General features: G+C 50.5%; 1 protein-coding gene across 1 annotated transcript in view; it reads right to left on the reverse strand.

The window, feature by feature from the left end:
- The window catches only part of SLC6A11 (solute carrier family 6 member 11), a gene marked incomplete at its 5' end in the record, with an annotated part of 120,092 nt that overhangs the window by 82,758 nt on the left and 12,238 nt on the right, over positions 1-25,096 (reverse strand). The window contains one exon of the mRNA XM_079712796.1: positions 13,486-13,618. Coding sequence (XP_079568922.1) covers positions 13,486-13,618 — 133 coding nt within the window. The remainder of the gene's footprint in view (positions 1-13,485; positions 13,619-25,096) is intronic.

The following is a 25,096-nucleotide window of genomic DNA, read 5'->3' on the forward strand; positions in this document are numbered from 1 at the left end:
GCTCTGCTCTCTCCCACCCTCCCACCACCAGTGGGCCCGTGGTGAGCACCCGGGCCGGTGGGCGGCTGAAGGTTCACTTACTGAGGGCCCTGCATTCACCAGTGGGAAGAACAGTGGTTGGGGATCGGGATCCACCTTGGCAGACCTGGGTTCGAATCCTGCCTCTGCTAGCCATGTGACCCATGCCCATCACCTACGCCTCCGGGACTTCATTTATAAAGTGGGCGTGCTGACCCTCACCTGACCGTCTGCTGTAAAGTTAAATTAGACAATGAACAGAGAGTGCCGAGCCCCATGTCAGGCATACAGTAGGTGCTGTGTGAAAGGCATTTCCTTAGCTGGGGGGAGGACCCGAGCTTTGAACCTGGGCAGCCCGACCCCTTAGCTTCTGTGCCCCCTGCTCATCTCCCTGCACCCCCTGGACCTGCAGCCACCCTCCATTTGCTCCTCATCCCCAGAGAGGGTCTCGCACCCACAGCTGCACACAGATCACACGCAACTGCCATCCACCCTGCCTCATTTTCCACTTCTCTCCCCCGAGAAGGGTTTTCCCTCTGCTGTTTCTTTACCACAGGGAGGGCGGGGGTGGGGGGGAGAGCTTAGTCGTGTGACTGCCAGGAAATGCTTTAGAACTTTCACCTCAATCAGTCAAACAGGTCCTAGCATGTGACAGGCATCACACACTTGTTGGCTGATTGAATCAGCAAGCCATAGTTCCCAGCACCTACCACGTGGGTTACCCTGGGGACAGAGAAATGCACAAGGGCCCCCGACAAGCCATGGATGCTCTGTCAACATATACAAAGAGGAAGAAGGAGGGAAGGAAAAAGAGAGAAGGGAGGAAAAAGGATGTAAGCTAGCTTTTTGGCCTTTGTACGTGGTTCTTTTTACCTGGAATCTCCTTTCTCCTCTGCCTGTGGGTAATTAATAACCATCTGTACCTCCCCAGCCAGCGTGGATCCCACTGCTTCCTGGGGTCGCATTTATCCCCAGCACAGGGACATTTTGTAACTGCCTGTTTACTTGTCTTCTAAACTCTAGCCTCTAAACTTGTTTAGAGTTGATATCTGTGGTCCTGGGCACAGGACATGGTACACAGGACATGTTTAATAAATATTTGCCCTACAGGGTAAGAAATCACTCTGGGCCCACAAGCCCAGCGGTAATGAGACAACGAGAGGCAAACTCAGGACAGCTGAACGCTGCCGAGGCAAGAGCCATCAGGGGAGTGAAGAGAAGGCCAAGAAGGATGAGGGTGGGAGGGGCCCCCGAAGGCTTCCTGGATGGAGGAGAAGAGACAGCAGGAGGGTGAGGAAGCAAGAGCTGGAAGGGGGCAAAGTGCCCCCGGTCACCCTGCTCATCTGGCGAGTGAACATGGAGAAGGGAGCGCTGGTGGAAAGTGGGGACAGGGAGGCGGGTCTGAGGGAACGGGTGTTTGGGGTGAAGGAGACTCACCTCTTTCATCCAATCCTAACATTTCCCAAATGCCAGGACCGGACTTGAGCTGGGCCTTCAACCATGAGCATCTGGGCATGAGGAGAGAGATGGTGGGGGGCCCAGCCTGGCTGGAAGCAGGGGGTGGGAAGGGAAAGTAGACAAAGATTTTTGGGGCCGATAAGACTGGTGATTCTGGCAGAGGTTTCACACCCTGTCACCTTCCTAGCAAAATGATCTCCCATAGGGAAGGAAAGCCACATGAATCAAGCGCTTCCATTAGCATTTTCAATGACTGGAAAAACTGTAAATATCTTGAGTCCAGTAAGCCATGGAAGAGTTTACGATGTCATGAAAGATTTATTCAATGGAATTTAAAAATCGTCTTTTGGCAAGATGGGGGCAGCGGGAATGCTTTGTGATGAAAAAGGCAAAACATTCAATTCTATCATGTTATGATTAAATGAGGTATAAACTACGGTTATACGAAACGTGTATAAGGATTGGAGGGCAACAGGGAAGCGATTTGCGGGGGGACCATTTTTCACTTTGAAATAGCTATTGTTACAATATTGTTTGGGCAATTTTTAAGACTCAGAGTAGGTGCTAGAGATGCTGGGAAGCTATGGTAGAGTTCTGAGGGAACAGGTGCACAACGAAAGCCATGGTTAAGAAAGCAGAGTCGGGCTTCCCTGGTGGCGCAGTGGTTGAGAGTCTGCCTGCTAGTGCAGGGGACACGGGTTTGGGCCCTGGTCTGGGAGGATCCCACATGCCGCGGAGCAACTAGGTCCGTGAGCCACAACAACTGAGCCTGCGCGTCTGGAGCCTGTGCTCCGCAACGGGAGTGGCCCCCGCTTGCCACAACTAGAGAAAGCCCTCACACAGAAACGAAGACCCAACACAGCCAAAAATAAAACAAATAAATAAATTTTAAAAAGTTGTTTTAAAAAGAAAGCAGAGTCTGGCAGTGGTCAACACACGGCCTGGGTCTGGGTGGCCTGCTGTGCCAACATCCAGGGGTGAGGTGGGGGGCACGTGGATGAAGGCGCTGGGAAGGCTCTGCTAGGTGGCTAGGCTACAGTCCCAGTTATTCAAGCAAACACTAATCTGGGTGTTGCTGTGAAGGTGTTTTATAGATGTAATTAAAGTCCATCATCAGTTGACTTTAAGTAAGGGAGATTGTTCTAGATGATCTGGGTAGGCTGATCCAATCAGTTCAAAGGCCTTAAGAGCAGAACCAAGGTTTCCCTAATGGAGAATGCCCACCTGTGGGCATCGTTTCCTGCCGAGAGCTGCAGCCCGCCCTCTGGACGCCAGACTTGCCCAGGCAGCCCTCACAACCGCCAATTCCTCAACGGAATCTCTGAATATGTATCTCCTGGTTCTGCTGCTCTGGTTGAATGCTGGCCGGCAAAGATGGCCACAGGGGTGGGGAGCAGGGGGAATCTGCAGACACCCTGGTAGGAGACAAGCGCAGTGGAGTGACGGACGCCTCCACAACACGCCAGTCCCCTGCTCAGCCCCCGGCCTGCATTCTGCACAGGCTCATGCCATCCCTCACTGCTCCCCCAGATGCCTCTTTGGGCCTTTGCCTGTCACTGTTCCCATCACGTCTGTCAGAGACAGCCCACCAGTCACCTGCCCGGAGTCTCCTGGACATGCTGACCCCTCCCACCCCACCCCCAGCATGCTCCGGCTGCCAGGCCCCCAGGACTCAAAGGTTCTCTCCCTAGTGACACCAGCACAGCCCCCCACCTGTCACTGTACCTGTCACGCTACCCTTGAAAGAAGGGGAAACTGAGGCCCAGGGAAATGGAGTAACGTGAACAGCCAGAGAGGGTGGTGGTGGCCACACTAACTCACGCGGCTGGCAAGTTGCGGGGCAGGACACCAAACGTCGGCTCATTCCATTCTTCGTCACTAGCTCTGTCTTCGGCTTCTTTGCCCAATTCTGGAGGGCAGGGTGCACAGCTAGCAATTCTTTTAAACTCCCCCTTGCAGTGCTCAGCCTGGTGCTAATATTCAGGAGGCACAACAGAAACACTTCTGCCCGTTTCTGGTGCAGTCTATGACACCTCGCTTGGCCTCATGTGGAGTGCAAAGCTGACTTGACTCCTTGACGCTGCCACGCGGGAGAGCGGCTCGTTTCCCAGGGAGATGGCAGCACGTGGATGGGCTGCGGGCAGGGCCAGGCTCCCCGGGGCGCTCCGGAAGGGTTAACAGCGCCCACTCCCCTTGGGCCCCGCTGTGTGCTCTGAGGGCTTTCTCAGGAGGCGGCCAGCCCCGCGGGACCCCTCCCACCCAGAAACCACTCAGACTTTGGGGGGCCTTTGTGCTTTAATAAAGACGGTATTACTGAGTCGCAAAGCTTCCCTCCTTTCCAACCCTCCTCGCTGCCAGGGTTCCCGCTAAAGGTGAAGCGCTGTCATTCAAGGCCAAAGAAAGGGCTGAATCAAGACGCTAAACTCTTTTGACTTAATGTTAGAATCTATGGCTCTCCCCGGACCAGTTGTGTGAGAAGTGCTCCCAACTTCGCACAAAGGCCCCTCAGCAGTGGATTGGGGTGTCCTCGGGCTCTGGGGGCGGAGGGCAGGGGATCTCCCTGCGGGGCTCTCTGCATGCATCTCATGAACGCTCTAGTTTCCTCTCTGAATGTAGACAGCAGCCGGGTGCTGGAAGAGCCCCACCACCAACGCTGTCCCCGCTTGCTTCGGGCTGCAACAAAGGCCACTTGAGGGCCGAGAGACAGCACTGCCCAGTTCCTTTCCTGGGCCTGTTCTCTCCCCTTTCACACATCTTTCCCTTTTATTCCCCCCTGCCCCCTTTACTCCTGCTTTATGCCTCATTGAATCCATCAGCCACTTTACAGGGCGCTCCTGAAGAATAAATTTTCTGTGGGGGGCTCCTGATGGTTTCCCTGCTGGCAGTTCCAAACCCCCTTGGTGGTAGTGGGAAGGAAGAGCCACTGATGGCCCCTCCAGGCTGCATCTCCATCTGGCAAGTCTGGGAGAAGCTGGAGGCAGCAGGCACCCTCACCTGCCAAGATGCCCCACCCTGCTCCTCCCTGCTCCTGAAGGGGTGTGATCCCTCATGATCTTAGGGCAAGCAGCTTAAGCCCTGTGAGCCTTTGTCTTCTCATCTGTAAAATGGGGATAGCCATCGTACCTTTCTCACAGGGTTGTTTTAAGGGCTCAGTGGGTTAATGTAGTAAGCGCCTTAGAACAGGGCCTGGATCAAAGTGCCACTGAAACATCTGCTTTACCATTACCATCACACAGAGGATGCGGGCTGTTTAAGAGCCTTTGCACAAACAGAACAGAAACAGACTGTGGTTATCAGTGGGAAGACAGGTGAAGGGGATTAAGAGGTACAAACTACTAGGTATAAAATAAATAAGTTACAAGGATGATGTAAGTACAGCACAGGGAATATACCCAATATTTCCCAAAAACTCTATATGGAATATAATCTATAAAAACATCGAATCACTATGTTGTACACCTGAAACTAATATTGTAAGTCAACTACGCTTTAATAAAAGAAAGAGTCCTTGTACTACCTCCAACTCCTCTACTTGTTTGTGAATGAAGGAAGGAAAAGAAAAAAAAAATCAATTCAAGGCTATTTGCAGCTGTTTCTGTGTGAGTGTGTCTGTCTGTGTGTGTTTTCTTTTTTTCCTGCCTTGGTGTCCTGGAGCTCTGAAAAGAATAAAAACAGTGGCCTAAAGCAGTGAAAAGGCAGGATTCTTCTTAAAATCCCAGCTAATCCTGCAGCTTCCTTTAAAGTGGCACGAGGACGAGGCACGGAAGGGGCCAGAACTGTTTTTGTAGCACCCTCCCCTCCCCACCACTGCTCCTGGAGACCAGGAAACGAGGGGGAAAAATCCATAAATCATCCTCTGAGAGGAGGAGAGAAGAAGGAACCGCCAGGAGGACAGAGCACAGAACAGGAACCAGCTGGGCAGGGAGTGCGGGCGGCATGAGGGGGCACCTGACTAGCTGGTGGGCAGGGAGGGCTGCCTGCAGAGGGCAGAGCATCTAGGCAAGAGCTGGGCAAGTCGCCCCATTCAAAACTCAGGAAAGAGAAAGGTCTTAAACTCCTGTGCCGCATCAGGTCCCACAGAAGGAGGATGCCACGCCAAAAGGTGTCTCTGATCGGACACTTCTCTCCATCCCGCGGCACCTTCACTCTGGTCACCCGCTACTAGAGCTCCCCAGCCTCTCCGCTCCCACCCGTCCATTGTCAACGAGTAGCCAGAGCCAGCTTTTAAGGATGAAAGTCAGAGCATGCTACCCCTGCTTAAAAGTTTTCAGGGGCTCTCCACTGCCCTTAGAATAAAATCCCCGACCCTTCACCGTGGCTGTTAGCCTGTCCCCCACCCCATCACATGCTAACATTGGCTCCATCTGGCCCCCACCTTTACTTTGCCTCTCAAATTCACCAAGTCCTTCCCACTTGAGAATTTCATCTGTGCTGCTCACCAGGCCAATCCCTTCCCATCCTTCCCATCACAGATGGGGGCCTCTCTCAGGGAGGCTTTCCTGACCCCCCCCCCGAGGATGTCTCCTGCCCTAATTCTTCCCCCTCAAGGCCCCCGTCCGCCACCCACAGCGTTTCTATAGCTGCTCGTTCTCCATCTCCCCCACCAACAGTCAGCTTCACAGTCTGACTTGCTCACCACTGAAAAGAGCCCCTAGCCTGGTACCTGGCACACAGTCGGTGAGCAGTAAACATTTAATGAATGAATAGAAGAATCAATGAGTAACATCCATAACAAGTGAGCATTTCGATACAAGAACCAGAACATTGGGCTTCCCTGGTGGCGCAGTGGTTGAGAGTCTGCCTGCCGATGCAGGGGATGCGGGTTCGTGCCTCGGTCTGGGTAGATCCCACATGCCACGGAGCAGCTGGGCCCGTGAGCCATGGCCGCTGAGCCTGCGCGTCCGGAGCCTGTGCTCCGCAACGGGAGAGGCCACAACAGTGAGAGGCCCACATACCGCAAAAAAAAAAAAAAAAAAAGAACCAGAACATTTAGGAGCTGGAAAGGCTGGGGTGAGATTTTAAGAATCCTTCAGAAAAGCTCTCCATTGCAAACCATCACTGTAGCTTTTCAGTATCTGAAGTGGTCCACGTTTTGGGTGACAGCAATTTAGGTGTTAGTTTCTTGTTACATGGCAAATAGTTTGCATTAATTAGTTTAATAGATGAGAGATCCATGAACTTTTTCTGTGAAAGGCCAGATAGTGAATATTTTAGCCTTTGTGGGTCACACAAACTCTGTTGCAACTACTCAGTTCTGCCACTGTAGTAGCACAAAAGCAGCTGAAGGCAATGCAGAAAGATATGGATGTGGCTGTGTTCCAACAAAACTTTATTTACAAAAGCAGGCCATAGGTGAAATCTGGCCAAAGGCCAATGCTGACCAATCCCTGGGTCAGACTAAGGCCTAGCAAAGCCAAAAGAGAAGGACACGTAGTAAGGACCGGTTTTTTCAGTCTTCAAAGAATATGCATAGCAGGTACTAGGATATCATCATTCCCTAACGTTGCTTCCATGCTGTAGGATGACAACATAGAATAAAGACAGGAGCACCTTGAATTTATTTGAAATTATTGTTTCATAGAATATAAAGGATTTCAGTTGTGTCATTCTGCATGTCAGAAATATGTTTGTGCAAATGGGAAGTTCTAAGAGCAATTTTCACTCTGGAGGTCCTGGGGAGCTACTGTTGAATGTCTAGGTGGGTGGGTGAGTGGATGGATGGACAATAAAAATGGAGAAGACAGGATGTTTTCTAGGGTGATTACAAAGTAGACTTGGTCAACAACTGGAGAGGTTAGGTGAGAAGTTGTCAAAACAAGTTAGTGGTCTATGAGACCAGAGGGAGGACCTGGTGGTGGCGATGGGCAAGATGGATTTGGTGGACAAATGAAAAAAACAAGGAAAGAGCAAAGCCAGTCTTTTCAACAAATGGACATCCACATGCAAAAATGAATCGAGACACACACCTTACACCCTTCACAAAAATTAACTCAAAACGGGTCATAGATCTAAATGCACAACTATTAAACTCCTAGAAGATAACATAAGGGAAAACCTAGATGACTTTGGGTATGGCAAAGACTTTTAGATAAAATACAACACCAAAAGCACAATCTATGAAAGAGCTAGTTGATAGGCTGGACTTCATTAAATTAAAAACTTCTGTTCTGCAAAAGACAATGCCAAAAAAATGTGAAAACAAGCCACAGACCAGGAGAAAATATTTTCAAAAGACCCATCTGATAAAAGACTGTTATCCAAAATACACAAAGCTCTTAAAACTCAACAATAAGAAAACAAACAACCGATTACAAAATGGGTCAAAGACCTTAACAGACACTTCACCAAAGAGATATACAGACAGTAAATAAGCATATGAAAAGATGCTCCACATCACCTGTCATCAGGGAAATGCAAATTAAAACAATAAAGAGATACCACTACATATCTATTAGGATGGCCCAAATCCAAAACACCCACGATGCCAAATGCTGGCCAGGATGCAGATAACAGGCGTTCTCTCATACTGCTGGTGGGAATGCAAGATGGTACAGCCAATTTGGAAGATAGTTCAGTGGTTTCACACAAAACTAAGCATGCTCTTACCATAAGAACCGGCAGTCATGCTCCTTGGTATTAATACAAAGGAGTTGAAAACATATGCCCATACAAATGCTTGTACGTGAATGTTCACAGCAGCTTTACTCCTAATTGTCAAACTTGGAAGTACCCAAGATGGCCATCCATAGGTGAATGAATCAACAAACTGTGGTACATTCAGACAATGGAACATTACTCAGTGATAAAAAGAAATGAGCTATAAAGCTATGAAAAGACATGGAGGAAACTTAAATGCACATTACTAAGTGAAAGAAGTCAACCTAAAAAAAGCTACATAGAGTATAATTCCAATGATATGGCATTCTGGAAAAGTCAAAACTATGGAGACAGCAAAAGACTTTTCTTTTTGTGGTTGCCAGGGATGGGGAAGGGGGGAGATGAACAGGTAGTGCACAGAGGATTTTTAGGGCAATGGGACTATTCTGTATGATACTGTAATGCTGGATCCATGTCATTGTACATTTGTCCAAATCCACAGAATGTACAATACCAAAAGTGACCCTAATGTAAATTATGGACTTTGGGAGATTATGATGTGTTTAAGTAGGTTCATCAGTTGTAACAGATGTACCACTCTGGCGGGGGATATTGATAATAGGGGAGGTTATACGGTGTTGGGGGCAGGGAGTGCATGAGAAATCCCTGTACTTTCTGCTTCATTTTGCCGTGAACCTAAAACTGCTCTAAAAAATAAAGTCTTTAAAAAAAAAAACAAACAAGGGCACAGGAAAATCACAAAGATGTCTCCATGTCTTAGCCACTTGATTTCAATTATCAATTGAAAATGATTATCATCCACAAGATGACCAGTTATAAATAGCCTGGAAGTTTCCTCCTGAAGAAAGCAAGTGTTTCAGAATCCTATATTTTCTCAGGACTTAATATACAATTGAGAAAGGTTCTTATTTATTTTGTTAACCCAGACTTCTGAGAATTTCCAATATTGTCCAGAGAGAGAAGAAAAATAACCTTGTAGAACTAAAACCAGGGCAAGAAAATAAATGGCTTACTAAGCCCCTGCCACGCGCTCAGAAATCGGATCCATGTGTTCTCTTTGAACCTGGACATGAACCCACAGCTGGAGGTATTAGAACAGATGAGGACCAGGCCTAGGGAAGGCAGACAGATCTGGATTTGGATCCCAGCTCTGCTCTTTCCAAGCGGGGTGGTCTTAGGCACATCTTGTGGCCTCTCCGGGCCTCCACTTCCTTATTTGTATAATAGGGTTTGGACTTAAACTCTCCCAGCTCGGACAAGCTACATTCTAACATTCCAGAGCCAGTTTTCCGCCATTAGAACCCCCATGTTCATAGGACCTGATTCTCTAACTGTTCCCCAGTGTGTCCCAGCACCTCACAGGGAGCCCCTGCCCAGGCAGGATTCATCCGTTCCTCAAATGTTTACTAAGCAACAGTCATGGGCCACTTGCTATGTACCGAAGCTGGAACCTAGCTACTCTCTCTCCAGCCAGAGCCGCTTCTTCTGAGAGTTCATGTTGCTCGCCCTGACTCTGGGAGACCCTGCCTGTGGGCCTCTGTGATGTCAGAAGGATGAAAAGCACTGAGGAAGGCGCAGGAGGAGATGGAGTGAAGGTCACACACAGCGATTGTCCTTGGTGGGGGCAATGACGCCAACACCGCCTCGGGGCCCACACACCGCCCCTCGGGCCACTGGAGAGCACTGCTACCCCTTCACCTATCGCCTTGCCATGGCTTCATCCGTGATCTACTTATTTGTGACGTGATCCGAAATCCCCACTTCCAGAGCCACCTGCCAAGAGGTTGAGCCTGCAGCATCTGTCTGCATGAACTCCTGAGCAGGGGATGGGCTCTCAATTGAGTTAAGGTTGGGGTTATAGTTTTTGCCTTGGAGACAGGATGGGGCCAGGAACGTTTTTTCAAGTTAATGAAATTTCAGAAATTTCTGGTGAAGCCCAGGTATGGAGAGCACGCTGGAACTTGGGATGAAGAGGAACAGCCAACTCAGGCATGGCCGGGACAATAGCAGGAAGATGGAGTTCCTGCTGCTTCCTTTAACTGGCTCTTGAGAGCGGCTCTGGCCAGGGTCCCGCAGGCAGGCAGCAGGGGCAACCTCTGCCCACTCAGGAAGACTCCGATGACCCTGTGTTTATTTTTAGCTGTTTTTGTACAAAATCCGAAAAGCCTTTGGACACTGGGCTCACGTTCAAGGTGAGATGAACGATAAACAGTAACAAAAGCATCAGATCCTCCCCTGAGGAGCCCACATGGTGATCCGGGCTCTCCTGGTCACCCCAAACTGTCAGATGTGACCTACAGAACCTTGTCATTTATAAACAGCCAGGGAGCTGGGCCACCAGACCAGGTCCTAACCTGACACTTACTCACTGTGAGACCGTGGACAAGTCCCTTCTGCTCTCTGAGCCTCAGTTTCCTCATGCATAAAATACGGTGCAGATGGACCAGATAATCTCTAAGGAAACTCGCAGGTCCAGCAAACCACATCTCATCCTGGACACGTACCCTGGTCTTGGGCATGAAACATGGGGAAGAGCCCATGAAACCCAGTCTTGAGGAAAATACTTAATTGTTCACGTGACTTCAGCATTTCCCTTAATAGCACCATTTAGATCCAGCTGCAACCAACAATCATGGAGCACCTACTATGTTCTAGACAGTCTCATTAACCGCCTCTTCATAACCAATCCGTAAGGAAATGGTCATTGTCCTCAGGTCACAGATGACAGGAATAACGGTACACTCACCCAGAGGCATGGGCTATGTGGTCACCGAGGCTTGGGGTTAATCCCAGCCCTCCCCTCCCTACCTGAGTCTCCTTGAGCAAGTTACGTAACCCCACGAAGCCTCAGTTTCCTCATCTGTAAAATGGAGATAATGCTAGCCCCTGTGTCTCACGGGGTTGTTTCAAGGTCTGAATGGAAGGGGCATGTGAAGCACTCAATAACCGTCCTCTTGCCTTCCCTAAATCTTTTCTGAAATCTCTCGGAATGTAGCCTGCCAGTTCTTCCTTGATACCTGGTCCCTGCCTTAGGATTCTCTGACACACAGGCTCGATGTCCCAGCCAATGGCAAGTGGCCCCACTTGGGGACTGAGCTTCCTCCTGAGGGCTGAGTGGAATGAAATTCTGCCGTGGCCCAGGTCCAGGCCCGAGAGCTCAAAGCCACACATGCACGTGGACAGCCCATGCGTGCGCACGCACCAAAACCTCATCACTGCAGTCCTCACCGGCCCAGCATGGACTCCCGGAAAGGTGGTCATCACAGTAGGAGCAATAAGAGCACCACCCATGATACCCCCTCCCTTTTTTCTATGGTTTACAAAGCACTTTCACATATGTCACCTGGGCAGGGTAGAGGCTGTGCTTTATTCATCTTTACATACCCACTGAATAATGCTAGGTATTAAGCAGATACTCAGAAACTACTTTTTGAATGAATAAGTTTTATAACAAGATGTTTTTAAATCACCATCTACTCAGCACGTATGACCAGTTCCCCATTCTGCTAAGTGCTGAAATGTGCAGCCTTGCATTTCATTCCTACAACCATCCCTGAGACGAGCTCACTCATCAATCCCTGTTTTGCAGAAGAGGAAACAGGCTCAGAGAAGTTAAATGATGCACCCAAGGTCTCAGCCAGTGAGAGAGAGACCTGAGATGTGGACCATGGTTCCAGACCCTGGTTCTTACCCCCTCCAGTCTTTCTCCTCTTCTTTAGCCAGAAGAGGCAGCAAGGGGGGCATGGGGGCAGGATGCATGTAGTCTGAAGCAGTAGATCGATAATACAATGAATTTTATGCTTGGAAAAACAAAAAAATCCTATTGTCTTTAAGATACAAACCAGAGAAAGCAAAGATCAGCAAAATCACCTTGGCTGAGGGGACATGAGAGTCTCTGTTCTACTCTCTGGTCCCTGAGGCACATTTACGATGACTTTCTAGTCCATCCTTGGCCTCCTTATAGCCCACAGCACGGGGCTTGTTGGTATCTCTTCTGTGTTCTCCTAAGCCCCCTCCTGCAGGTCTGCCCACCTCCCACATTCTAGCAGTTTCCTCTTCATCTCACCTACCACTGTGAGATAGGTAGGGAGCCAAGGGGACCATCTCACCTACCACTGTGAGATAGGTAGGGAGCCAAGGGGACCATCTTTTGCAAAAGGTCCCAGAGTTATTAAGTTCTATTTCCTTGGACATTTTGTCTTCACCCACTGCCCCAGCCAATAACTTAGAATAAAGTTTATGAGCAACTGCCTACCAGAAGCAGGCAGGCAGGGAGTGACACGGTCAGGGTGACACAGGCATTTAAAAAAAGCCTGATTTTCCTCTTTTCCACAAATGAGGAAACTAATGGCATTGACACTCAGCCACAGGACCAGAGGTGATGGAAGTGGTGGGGACTGGTCAACCTAGTATCCCTAGAAGCAGGCGGCTGCTGCTCAACTTAGCCCAATGCTACTGGGTAGGCGTGCAAGCCCAGCGTGGCCCAATCTTCCAACTCAGCCCAGTGCTACCGGGTAGGTGATCAATCCCAACATGGCCCAATCTTCCAACTTTCCGAGGGACGACAGAGCCCTATTTCTTTTTTCACATATTTCACATGAAACTTCCTGATTTCTGAATGTTGGTAACTAATTCTCCCCCACCTCTTTTCTTTTTAATATGATACATGAGTGGGCTGGACTTGGCCATGAGCTACACATTTATAGCCTCTCGTGAGCCTCGTGGCACAGACAGCTGCACTCATCAGACGGCCCTTTGCTCCCCTCACTCCTAAGCCTCCCTGGCGGTTGGTAAGCCTGTGCCTTAGGCTCAGGCCAGTGGCCTGTGAGTGGAAGAGCCGCAGTAACTTCCAGGCCAGGGCAGTTCGGAGCTGGCTGTCTCCCCCCATTTCTCCTCCCCTGTGAGGCCCTGGCCCTGGAGGCCACCTGCTGCAGCCAGCACAGCAAGGCTACAAGATGGAGGCGGGTGAGAACTCGGGATCCGTAGCAGAGGCACCCAGCACCACCTGCCCTAGCGCACACCTGGAGTGCAGGTCTTCATGACAAAACCCCATGGTAGTAGTTTAGCATTTCCTGGTTTCCAAAGCACCTTAACTCCACTTTCCTTCTATGACTCTCAACCCAGTTAGAAAACAGGACAAGGCTTTATTATTTCACAGGTGAGCAAACTGAGGCTCACAAGGTAGAACCGAACAGCCCCGAGGTGTGTGGCAAACAGGTGGTGGACTGGGATTCCAGCTCTGGACTCCTTGTCTAGCGCTCCTCCTAGCCCCCACCTCAGGAGCTGGCCTTTGCAACATGAGCCCCCTGGCATTCTCTGGGCCACCTGTGGCTTGTACAAGGACGACCCGCCCCTCCCCTGCCCGCAGCTAGCTGAAGATCCACCTCTTACTTTTCCTGTGGACTTGGTCCCCTTCCAGATGCAGAAGTAACAGATGGTCCAGCCTGCCAGCAGACACAAGGCCAGCTCCCAGCGAAGGTTCCCGATGTGCTCGATCCCATCTGAGATGGCCAGGACCCGGCGCCTGCAGAAGGGAGGGCAGAGAGTCACGGGGGTTGGAGATGGCCCACACTGACCCCACCATAGTGGTGTAGAGGGGCAAGGACAGCCCACTCACTCATTCGCCCACCATTCACCAAGCGTCTTCTCTGAGCCAAACTCAGGGCCGGGTGTGGGAGCCTCAGGAAGGAGCAAGACTCACCCGCAGCCTTCATGGATTCACTCCATGGGGGATAGGATGCGGGTTAGCAGATGGTTTATGGAAACAGTATGGTAAGAGCTGCAATGGGAAGAAGCACAGGGACTTTGGGAAGACCGAGAAGTACCTAGCCCACCTCAGGGGTGCTGGAAGACGGCAGCACGGTCCATAAACATTCCAGGTCCCTCCCTCAGGGTAGATGACACAATGCTGCTGAACTCAACGGTGGCCAGAGGACTTGCTTTGGCCAGTGGCACACACTTTCCTTCAGACGGAGGCGTTGAGAGGCAGGCGGTGTGGTCTGCCATGTTCTCTTTGCCCTAGTGTTGCTCTCATAACAGAAGCAGGTGTCAAGGTGGACCTCTAGAGGCCCAAGTTCCTAAGTGAGTACATGAGCCCTCCTGCCACCCCACATGAGCAGGGTGGCTTTTTTTAAATGCCTGTGTCACCCTGACCATGTCACTCTCTGCTGCTGCCCCACGTGAGAGCTGCTGTGTGAGCAAGAAGCAAACTCTGTGGAAAGACAAATGCTGGATGATATCACTCTATGTGGAATCTAAAAAATACAACCAACTAGTGAATAAAACAAAAAAGAAGCCGGCTTACAGATACAGAGAACAAACTAGTGGTGCTACCGTCGGGAGAGGGAAGGGGGGAGGGGCGAGACAGGGGTAGGTTTTTTTTTTTTAAGGGGTTATTATGGGATTATATAAAGTCATGGGTGTGAAAATTTTGAAAATTGTAAAGTACTGTAGAATTTAAATAACCTTTCATTCAAAAAAAATAAAAAGCCACAAAAACAAAAAGAAACCCAACTCTGTTGCTTCAAGCTACTAAGATCTTTGCTACTGCAGCATAACCCAAACTCTCCTGACTGCCACAGGTGTCAGAGAAAGCTTTCTGGAAGAAATGATATTTGAGCCAGATTTTGAAGGATGATAGAGTTTAGCCAGGAGAAGGAGGGGGCTAAAGATTGTTTTAGGCCCAGGGACTAGCACAAGCAAAGGCCAGAAAATGGAGCATGGGATACTTGGGGAACGAGGAAGCTCAGAGACCAGAAGCGAAAAGCAGGACAGATAAACAGAGGAGGCATCCTTTGGAGGCTTGAATAGTGTGCCGAGGGGCAGGGGCGTCCCAGAGGGCCCAGGCCACAGGAGAGGGGGACCCTGGCTGCGCTGAGCCAACGTGACCAGCCGTGGCTCTCCCTCAGAACCCACCAGTCCTGCAGGGCTGACACAGGGCTGGCTCCTACAGCCCCGCCTGGGGTTTGTGTTTCTCTAAAGTCAGACTCGCCACGCTTCATATTGTGCAGAACCATGGCACCAACACAAACCCCCTCCACACTCGCTCCACGAACCCCGTGCCGGCTGCCAAGCCACCCCCACCAGACCACGCCAATCGCCTGGGCGCTCTGGGAACGTCCTTTGAGAAAGCAGCTCCCATCCCACTAAGCATGAAAGCCTCCCTCAGTGTCTGTCTCCCTGGGAATCCACTCGGGGCCTGATTTTGCATTAATTACTCAATGACACCAATTAGCGCTGGTCTGCAGGCTCCCTCCAGCCCCAGCCCCTGTCGGAGAAATCAGGCAGGTCCCCAAATAAAATTGGGCTGTGTGCAGTCGGGGATTTACTTGAAAGGAAGCCAGCTCTCACACCTATAGGCAGAAGGGGGAACATCTACTAAATATACATTTATTGAGCATGTACTAGGTACCAGGCACTATATTAATACTGAGGATAAAAAGGCACGTGTGGTATGGTCCTTGCCCTGTACTGGGATAAGTTGGGCAAAAAAAAGTCCAAGTTATCTGAGAAAGAAAGGAGACAGCTGCTTAGCTATAACGGTTACTTCATTTGCTTCTTATGTCTTAGCAGTCTTTGGTTTTAATTTGTTTTAAAACGACAGGCTGTATTAAAGGAAACCTTTAAGAGTATCTATCATTAAAACAGAGCAGCAGGACCCAGAGCATGGTCCTTGTGGGATGCTTGCCAAAAATGCAAAAATTCAGGTCTTCCCTGGTGGCACAGTTGTTGAGAGTCCGCTTGCTGATGCAAGGGACACGGGTTCATGCCCCAGTCCGGGAAGATCCCACATGCCGCGGAGCGGCTGGGCCCGTGATCCATGGCCGCTGAGCCTGCGCGTCCGGAGCCTGTGCTCCGCAACAGGAGAGGCCACAACAGTGAGAGGCAAAAAAAAAAAAAAAAAAAAAAAAATCCTGTGGGCCCATCCTGGACCCACTGAGTCTGAATCCTTACAAAATGGTTCCCGGGAAGCTGCATTTTCCTATGTTTCCCGGAGAATTGCTCATGCACAGCAAGGCTTGAGCAGCACCGCAGAAGGAGAATTTCCTGGTGTTGGAGGAATAATGTACAGACTCCAAGGGTTTTGTTTTGTTTGTTTGTTTCTGACAGGACGTGGACAGGGAGTTAGGGATCCTCTGAGAGGGTACTGAAGGGATGTACTTTCTCCCCAGAGAAATACCCTGATGTGCCCATTAACACCCCAAATTCTGCAGGAACTTCAGGGTGCTCACAAACTCCCCTGTCTCCAGACGTAGAGCCGAGGACGCATAAGTACCACCTTACAAACTGCCCCCCGAAGCTTCCCAAACACCCATCAGGTGGCAAATGGGAAAGGACAACCCAGAGCAGGAAAGAAAGCGGCTATGGCAGACGGAAATGCCCAGGGTACCCTCTGTGCCTGTTACTGCAGCCTCGAAATCTCCATTAAAGAAACACTGAGACAGGTCTAGAAGGGCTGCATGCACACCCATGCCCTCTTGCTGATGTTGGTGTTTCTTTTTTTTTTTTTTTTTTGTGGTACGCGGGCCTCTCACTGCTGTGGCCTCTCTCGTTGCGAAGCACAGGCTCCGGACGCGCAGGCCCAGCGGCCATGGCTCACGGGCCCAGCCGCTCCGCGGCATGTGGGATCCTCCCAGACCGGGGCACGAACCCGTGTCCCCTGCATCGGCAGGCGGACTCTCAACCACTGCGCCACCAGGGAAGCCCGATGTTGATGTTTCTTGAACAGAGAATCTGAAAACTGGAAACGGCACAGGGACAGAGGGAGAAAGAAGGGGGCAGACCCGCCAGGAGAGAGCTGGTGCAGGGCCCCCTCTTCCCCTCTTCCACAGTTTGGATGCTGCAAACTTTTGAGTCATGCAGCTGGCTTCGGCGCCCTCTCGCTTAATTGAACAATCTAATTCCCAAAATGGGAAGCAGATTACTAAAAGCTATGCAGGATGAATTGCTCTTTTGTTCCACCAGACATTATTTGAAAACATCCTCAAACTATTTTCTTTAGGTTTTACCAGCACTGACTCTAACTAGCAAGGGACATTGAGTTTCTAAAGAAAGGAGGCTCAGGGACCAGGTTCTCAGCCTGCAGGACTGCGGGGTTGTTTTCAAATCTACAAGGGCAGCCTTTGAGAGCATGGGGGCTGGGACACTCAACTCTGGAGACTTGGAGAAAGCACAGCTCTTCCTGGGAAAAAACTTTCTTAATGACCCTCCCCCGTGAAGCGCCAGGACAGAAGAAAGGTCTGAATAAGGAAGAGTCTGCTGCCAACACCCTGGCAAAAAAGGACCCAGGAACAGACCTCCCGACACCGTTCAGGGGGCGGGAAATGTTGAAGACTGGATGGGGCCCTTCGGAGTAATATTGTGCACCTACCACGAGCCAGGCATGAAAGCAGGTTCTTCATGAAGCATTTTTTTCAGGCCATAAGACTATTTCTGGAGATGTCCACCCAGCACTTGGAGGTGTAATGCCTCTGCTTCTCCAGCCCTGGGCACACACAGAGATGGCTGGGCTCAAAAGCCAGCTCTGCTCCTGACAAGCTGTGTGACCTTGGGGAAGGGACATCACCTCCTTTCCATAGGTTTTCAAGCAGGAACTCATCTCACCCTCCCAACAATCGAGATAGACGCAATTGTTATCATCATTTCAAAGATGGGGAAACCGAGGTGCTAGGCGGTTAGGTAACTTGCCCAAAGTCATGCCGAGAGCAAGTGATGGGCGGGATCCTGGCTCCAGGGCCCAGACTTTCAGCTGCAGTGCTAGCTCCTAGACTCCCCCACGACACTAAAAACACCCCTTCCTTCCTTCATTACAAATCAAAGCCATGTTGAATGCACCCCCCCAAAGCTACCTCACGTGACTTTGTGCGCTGGGCAAAACTAGTACACAGCACGCATCCTTCACGCATTTATTAATTTATTCAAGTGATACTTATTAAGGTGTTTTCAGTGTGTCAGGTACTGTGCTACACTTGGGGTCCTTCAAGAGCTCCTGGTCCACAGGGGAAGACAGACAAGTGAACAGAGCAGAGTGTGGAGAGGGTCAGGACAGGGAAAAGCACGGGACCCTCACTGCAGATCTGGCCAGTATCCGGACGTGGGAGTGGGGCTGTGGAGGCCCTGGAGGGACAACAAAGAAGAGGGAGGCATTTGGGGCAGAAAGTCCACCAAAGGCAAAAGCCAGGAGGCTGGAACAAGGGCTCAGGAAGGAAAGACAAGGGTTCAATGTGCAGCAGGAAGCGGGGTAAGAAGTGGGGGCAAGGATGAGGCTGGAGTGATGAGCAAGAGCCAGACTCTGAGCCTTGCTGAGGAGCTGGGGCTTCATCCTGAGGGTGATGGAAGCCGAGAAGAATCTTAAAAAAGGGGAAGACTCCATCAGATGCACGTTTCCGAAAGCTCTCTTTGGCTGCACTGGAAAGATTGGATGGTAAGGGTGGAATGGAGCAAGGTGCCCAGTGTGGAGACTTTTGCCTTAATTTGGACAGTAAAGAGGGAGGGGCTGGACTAAGGTAGGGAAATGGCCCTGGAGGGGAACAGATGGGCTGGGGAGCAGCAAGGGTGCAAGGTGGCTGCCTGGGGGTGGCAGGTAGCAGGGAAGTTGGAGGTCCAGACTGACGCCATGTTTGTACCTTCATGGGTGGGGGTCATTAGCTGAGCAGGAATGAATTGTCAATCAGGGTAGAGGAGGAGGAGGTGGAGAGTCCATCTTTTAGATAAGGTGATTTTGATATGCTTGTGGAACACCCAGTCAGCTGCAAGGCCCAGAGGCAGCTGGGTGTCTGGGTACAAAGCTCACAATAGAGATGCAGGGAGGAGATTCAGACCTGAGCCCTTGGCCATCAAGTGTCCTGGGAGAGCTGGAGAAATGGGAGGGAGAGGGCTGGCCACACAGCCCCCAGAACCCCATCATTTACAGGGCAGATGGAGGCTGGGAGGAGCCCTTTGAGGAGACAGAGAAGGGTTAGGCATCCCTGAAGAAGGTGGCATCCCCAGAGGCAGAGGGCGTTCCAGCAGGGGAAGCAAACCATCTGCCAAGTGCCTCCAAGCAGCCTGGTGAGAGGGAGAGTGTTGTGGGATTCGGGGCCAGAGTGGCAGGTGAAGCAAGGATTTCTGCTCAGCCCTGGCAGGGCAGACTTCAGACAGCGGCACACAGGGAGCAGAGGGCAAGTGAGACCTGGTGAGGCGGCTCTTTGGGGAAGTTGCTCTGATGAGAATGCGAGCTAGGAGTTCTTAGCCACAGGGCACCAGAGCTGTCTTACCTACATTCGTTTTATTTTCAGGTTGGCATGACTGGGATACTTAATGGGAAAGAGCCAGGAGGGAGGGGAAGCTTCAAATGCAGGAGGGAATGGGGGGCGAGGGAGGAAAGAAGCAGGTAGAAGTCTCTGAGACGGGCAGCAGGGCAAGAATCCATGGGTGGAGATGTCATTTCTACAGGAAGAAGAGGGAAAGAATTGGGAATCCAAGAGGTGAGTTGAAAAGCAAACTATCCTCATTAAGAGACTCTCAGAGTAAGGAACAAGAAGGAGCTGGTAGCAGAGGGGACTGTGGCAGGCGCCACCCAAGAGCCCTCACATCTCACTGCATTCAGTCCTCACACCAACATAACTACCATGAGGGCATTCTTATACCCATTCTACAGGTGGGGAAACTGAGGCCCAGAATGGTGAAGCAACTGGCCCAGGTTGGGACCTGAAACCAGGTTCTTCTGGGGGCCACACATCCTTCTGTCTCGGCAGAAGCTGACCCCAGAGAGAGGATGCCTCCCGCTCGAGGCTTCTGCTATGTCCTCCGCAGTCTGCGGGAAGTGGCTGGAATCCAATCCTGCAACACCCTCACTGTCCTCTCTGTGTCTCACATACACAGAGGGGCTGAGTCCAGAGGGAAGGGAACAGCCTCATACCTGGCGCTTCCCTTCCAAACACTAGCTTCCAGAGCCGAGATCGGTTTGACCAGAGAAAGCAGAGATGGAGTAGACCCTTCTCTCCCACCACCGCAGAGGGCCCGGGAGGGGCGCTGTGGGAACAGGTCCCAAGCCGACCGGGGAGGCCTCACCTTAATGTCCAGCATGGAACCAGCAAACGCACCACCTTTCTTTAACCTGCCATGGAGGGGAACACCGCCAGGGATGCAGAGACCGCCCTAAAAGCCGGCACTGAGGGACTGCGCTATAAATAGCCTTGCTCAGGCCTCCTTTCTGGTCTCCCAAAGCAACAAACAAACAAAAGACAGCCCATCACCCAAACAAATGCGCCTTCCCTGCTCCCTCCATAATCCCTCCACCTTCGGGGTCCTGCTCTCACTTCCCCAGCCCAGAGCAGGCCCCCAACTCTCCCCATGTATGGGGTCTGCTCCTGCAGAGCCCTCGGCCGAAGCCCTAAACTGAGCTGGGGACTCAGGGCAAGGGCCCTCCTAGGCCTCTGCATCATGCATTCACTCAGGAGAGTGACTGGATGCTACCTGCGTGTTGCTGAGGGCCCTAAGAGCAGGGCCTGCAGTGATGAATCCTGCCCTCAGGGAGGAGAAAGGTGATGACAAGGTCAATGACAGTTTACACTTCCTTCATGCTTACTGAGGCCAATGCAACCATGATTCCTATTTTACTGATGGGAAAACTGTAGCTTAGGGCAGCAACATGCCCAGAAAGGCAGAGGCAGAACCTGAAGCCACATCTATCCAACTTCAGAGACAGCGCTTGGACCCATGGCCCCATCCTGGGGAAGATGGACTAGAAATGTGTCACCCAGGGAAGACAACTAGGCAACAAAGCTGGTCTGTGGGGTCTGGAGCTCCCATGCCGACTTCTTCTATCACTGCAGAAATCCTCCTCCCAGGTTGCGAGGAAGTCCCCTCCAGTCCCCTCCACTTTCCAGGATTCATTCCATGGTTTTCTCTGCCAAGAATGTCCCTCTAAATTCTCACATGCCTTAAAAATTCTGCCTGTCCTTCAAATACCAGCTCAAATAATACAAAGCCTCACAAAGTGCTTCCTTGGTCCCCACCTGTACCCTGAGGATGGGTCCCTCCTTCCCCCTGAAGGTGCAGTGAGCATATACACGTACCAGGCACTCCTAGGTCAGGGGTCAACTAACTGTTTCTGTAAAAGGCCAGATAGTACAGATTTAGGTTTCACAAGGCATATGGTCTCTGTCCCAACTTTTCAACTCTATCTTTGCAGTGTGAAAGCAGCCAGAGACAATATGTAAATGAACACTATGGCTGTCTTCCAATAAAACTTTATTTACAAAAACAGGCAGCAGATGGGATTTGGCCCATAGTTTCCTGACCTCTGTCCTAGGCTAATGCTTCCCAAAGAACACTAATCCTTTAAGACACCCTGAGGTCACACTGGGACCTCACTGAGAAATGGCTGCACATTATAGCCCTCCTTAGAGAGTCCCAATGCTCATTAGACTATTAAAGGCTCTGAGAAGTCCTGCAATAAAGACATCTCTATAGCTCTGTCTAACCCAATGTTTCCCAATCTTTTTTAGAACTATTCCCCATTAAAGTGAAAATTAAAACCACAATGAGATACCACTTCACACTCACTAGGGTGCACCCAAGAGGACGGCTGTAATCAAAAAGACAGAAAATAATAAGTGTCCTCAAGAATACAGAGAAATGGAACCCTCATATATTTCTGGTACGAATATAAAACGTTCTAGCCACATTGGAAAAGTCTGGCCGTTTGTTAAAAATTTAAACATAAAACTCAGCCATTCCACTCCTAGGTTATTCAAAAATAGCCAAAACCTGAAAACCACCCAAATGTCCATCAACCAACAGACAAATTGTGTTCTATCCATACAATGGAATATTATTCAGCCACAAAAAGGAATAAAGCAGTGATACATTCTAGAATATGGATGAACCCTGGAAACATTATGCTAAGTTTAATGAGGACAGTGACAAAGACCACACATTGTATGATTCCACAGAATATGCCATGTCCAGACTACACAAATCCACAGAAACAGATAGAAGATGAATGGCTGCCTGGCAGTGAGAGTGAGATTAACTATAAATGGCTAGGGCAATGGAAATAGTCCAAACCTATCTTGCGGTGACAATTTCACACTTGGCAAGTTTGCTCGAAAATCACCTACTTGCACACCTAAACAGCGTGCAGTTTATGGCATGTAAATTATACCACAAAGCTATTAAAAAGTTGTTAAGAAGGAAGTGCCCTGGGCTTCCCTGGTGGCGCAGTGGTTGAGAGTCTGCCTGCCGATGCAGGGGACACGGGTTCGTGCCCCAGTCCGGGAAGATCCCACATGCTGCGGAGTGGCTGGGTCCGTGAGCCATGGCCGCTGAGCCTGTACGTCCGGAGCCTGTGCTCCGCGACGGGAGAGGCCACAACAGTGAGAGGCCCGCGTACAGCAAGAAAAAAAAAAGAAGTGCCCCACCACGTTTCTGCCTTTCCAAAGCAATACCTCCTAACTTTGTACAGAACACACTTTGGCACAGAGCACTGGGCAGTCTCGCATATGTTATCTTGTTTTACACCCACTGCCCAGAGCAGACTGAGGCTCCAAGTAGATATGGACCTTGCCATAGATCACAAACTGGAAAGTGGCAGAGCCTGGCCTTGCACACCAGTCTCCTGACCCCAAGTTCAATGCCTGTTCTGGTCCTGCATGGCTGGAGGGTAAGATCCAGCAAGACAGGAAGCAGTAAGGAGAGGTGTCTATAAGTAGGGCTCCCACGCCACAGAAAGGGCCTCACTGCTCCGTGGCTGGAATCCCAGCGCCCTCAGGTTCCAGGCCTTCTCCTCCTTACCAGGACTCAGCACAGCCTTCCCAGATCCCCGGGTTCCCCTGGTACAGCAGCTCTGTGTTATGAGTGGCCGAAAGCTCGGGGAGGGTCTGACACCTGGCAGGGTCGGCCCCTCCAAGACACTCTGTGTTAAGCCTGGCAGAGAACCACTGTCTGTGACGGAGGGGCTGTGGGCAGGAGAGGCACACGTGACATCAGGAAAAGCCCTGGACGAGAGATCCAGAGCAGGAGCGGGCATCTGCCCCCAGGTCCAGGGTATCCCACCAGGAGGCCTCTGTTTTTTGAATGACACCTCATCCACCTGAGCTGTGGGGTGAGGGAGTGGGGACACGCTGAGAAAGGGCAAGATGCAGGGGTGAGAGGAGCCACCATCAACTGGTTACTGCCCCCCTGCTTCCATCACTTTATGCTGACTGCACCTGGAAGGGTGGTGAGGTGCACCTATTTGCCAGGGAGGAAACTGAAGTTCAGAATCACCTGCCCAGGGCCCCCATGAGTGAGTGGGAGAGTCAGGTCCCAGCTCTGGTGCTTCTTCCTCATCTTAGAGGTCTTCCAGGGAAAGCATGGAGCAGAGTGTGTGTGTGTGTGTGTGTGTGTGTGTGTGTGTGTGTGTGTGTGTGTGTGTGTGTGTGTGTGTGTGTGTAAATCTGGAGAGTTTCAGACACTTTATCCTGGTTTTATTAGAAATAATAAGGAATCGAGATAACACGCTAAAATTTCGGAACAACCCCTTCTGAGTTACTCTCTGCCTGAGCCTGAATTCAAGTCATTCATTAACCTCTTGTGCCACCAGCTGCAGGGCCACAACCTACTCCAGGAGGCCAGCATCAATTTCCATGTGTCATCACAGCAGATCAGAGTCTGCTTGCCTCACACTCAATGCCTGGCTCAGCTGGAAACCACGGTATTCTGTTAAAAGCAAGGTTCAAGTCATTTCCTAAAGGTACCTCTTGAAATCCAACAAGACAAAAGCCAACAGGTTTTTTGTGTTTTGTTTGTGCCGGGCGCTGGACACAAGTCATTCCTCATTCGTTCCTCCCTCCCTCCACCAATTATACATCTCCATCTACAGCAAAACTCTCTCTTCAAGAACCTAGGGCCACAGGGCTGCAGAGAGAAGGGACATACCAGTTGGATTCTGCCCCGTGATAAAACAGGGAGCTGATGGCATTTCAGACACAGGCGGGAGGAGCATGTACGGAAGGGTGGAGGGATGCAGGTGGGATCAGACAGGGCCGGCTCTCAGCCCAGCTCCAGCTCTTGCTAGCCAAGAGAGGCACTTTGCATAAGTCCCTCAACCTCTCCCTGCCTCAGAATCCCCTGAGTGAGATGGGAATCTGTTCAGTGATGCTGTACCATGTATCCCCTGGGTGGGTGGATTAAATGAAGCGATAGGCCTGGAGGGCCATGCTCAGGGCCAGGGTACACAGTAGCTGCTTAGCAACTAACTGCAACTTCCCTTCCTTTACTTCATCCGTCAGGATGTAAAAGGAACCTCAGTCAGAACTCTTGTGGTTCAGTAAATCACTGCTTCCCATTACTCGGTGTGAGACATCCCCTATTTATGAAAACAAATGCCCTCGTAGCTGATTTTATATACAAGTATCTTTAATGATCAAGATTGGATAATAATAGGAGTTCTATAAAAGGGAGCTGATCTAAGAGATGAATTACGTTTCTGAACCTGGGAACTTATACTCTTCAACAGACAGGGCAAAAGCAAAGTAAGAGGACACAACTCCACGAGGTTAAAAAACATTCATTCATTCAATCTTCCATCCATGCGTTTGAATCAATATTTTTTGAGCACTTAGAATGTGCTGGCAGGACAACAGGGAACAAAAGAGGACAGCCCTTGCTGGCATAGGGCTTATAGTCAAATGGAGGGAGAGAGAGACAATAAACTAGTAAAAAAGACACAAGGATTTCAGATAAGTCCTATGCAGACAATAAAACAGACAGATGGGGTTGAGAGGGACTGGGGTGCCAATTCAGCTGATAAGTGGAAGCAACAGGATGGGCAGGGAGGGCTTCCCAAATGACACGTGAATTAAGACTCAATGATAAGAACGAGCCAGACACACAAGGACTTGGTGAGGAAACTTCTAAGCAAAGGGACTCTTCTATGCACAAGCTAGACACCGAGCCTAGGACAAGCCCAGGACATACGAAAGACAGAAAGAAGGCCGGTGCGGAGGAGGGCAGAGGGGAAGATGAAGGAAGCAGG

The sequence above is a fragment of the Hyperoodon ampullatus genome, assembly GCF_949752795.1.
Source record: "Hyperoodon ampullatus genome assembly, chromosome: 10".
NCBI lineage: Eukaryota > Metazoa > Chordata > Mammalia > Artiodactyla > Ziphiidae > Hyperoodon > Hyperoodon ampullatus.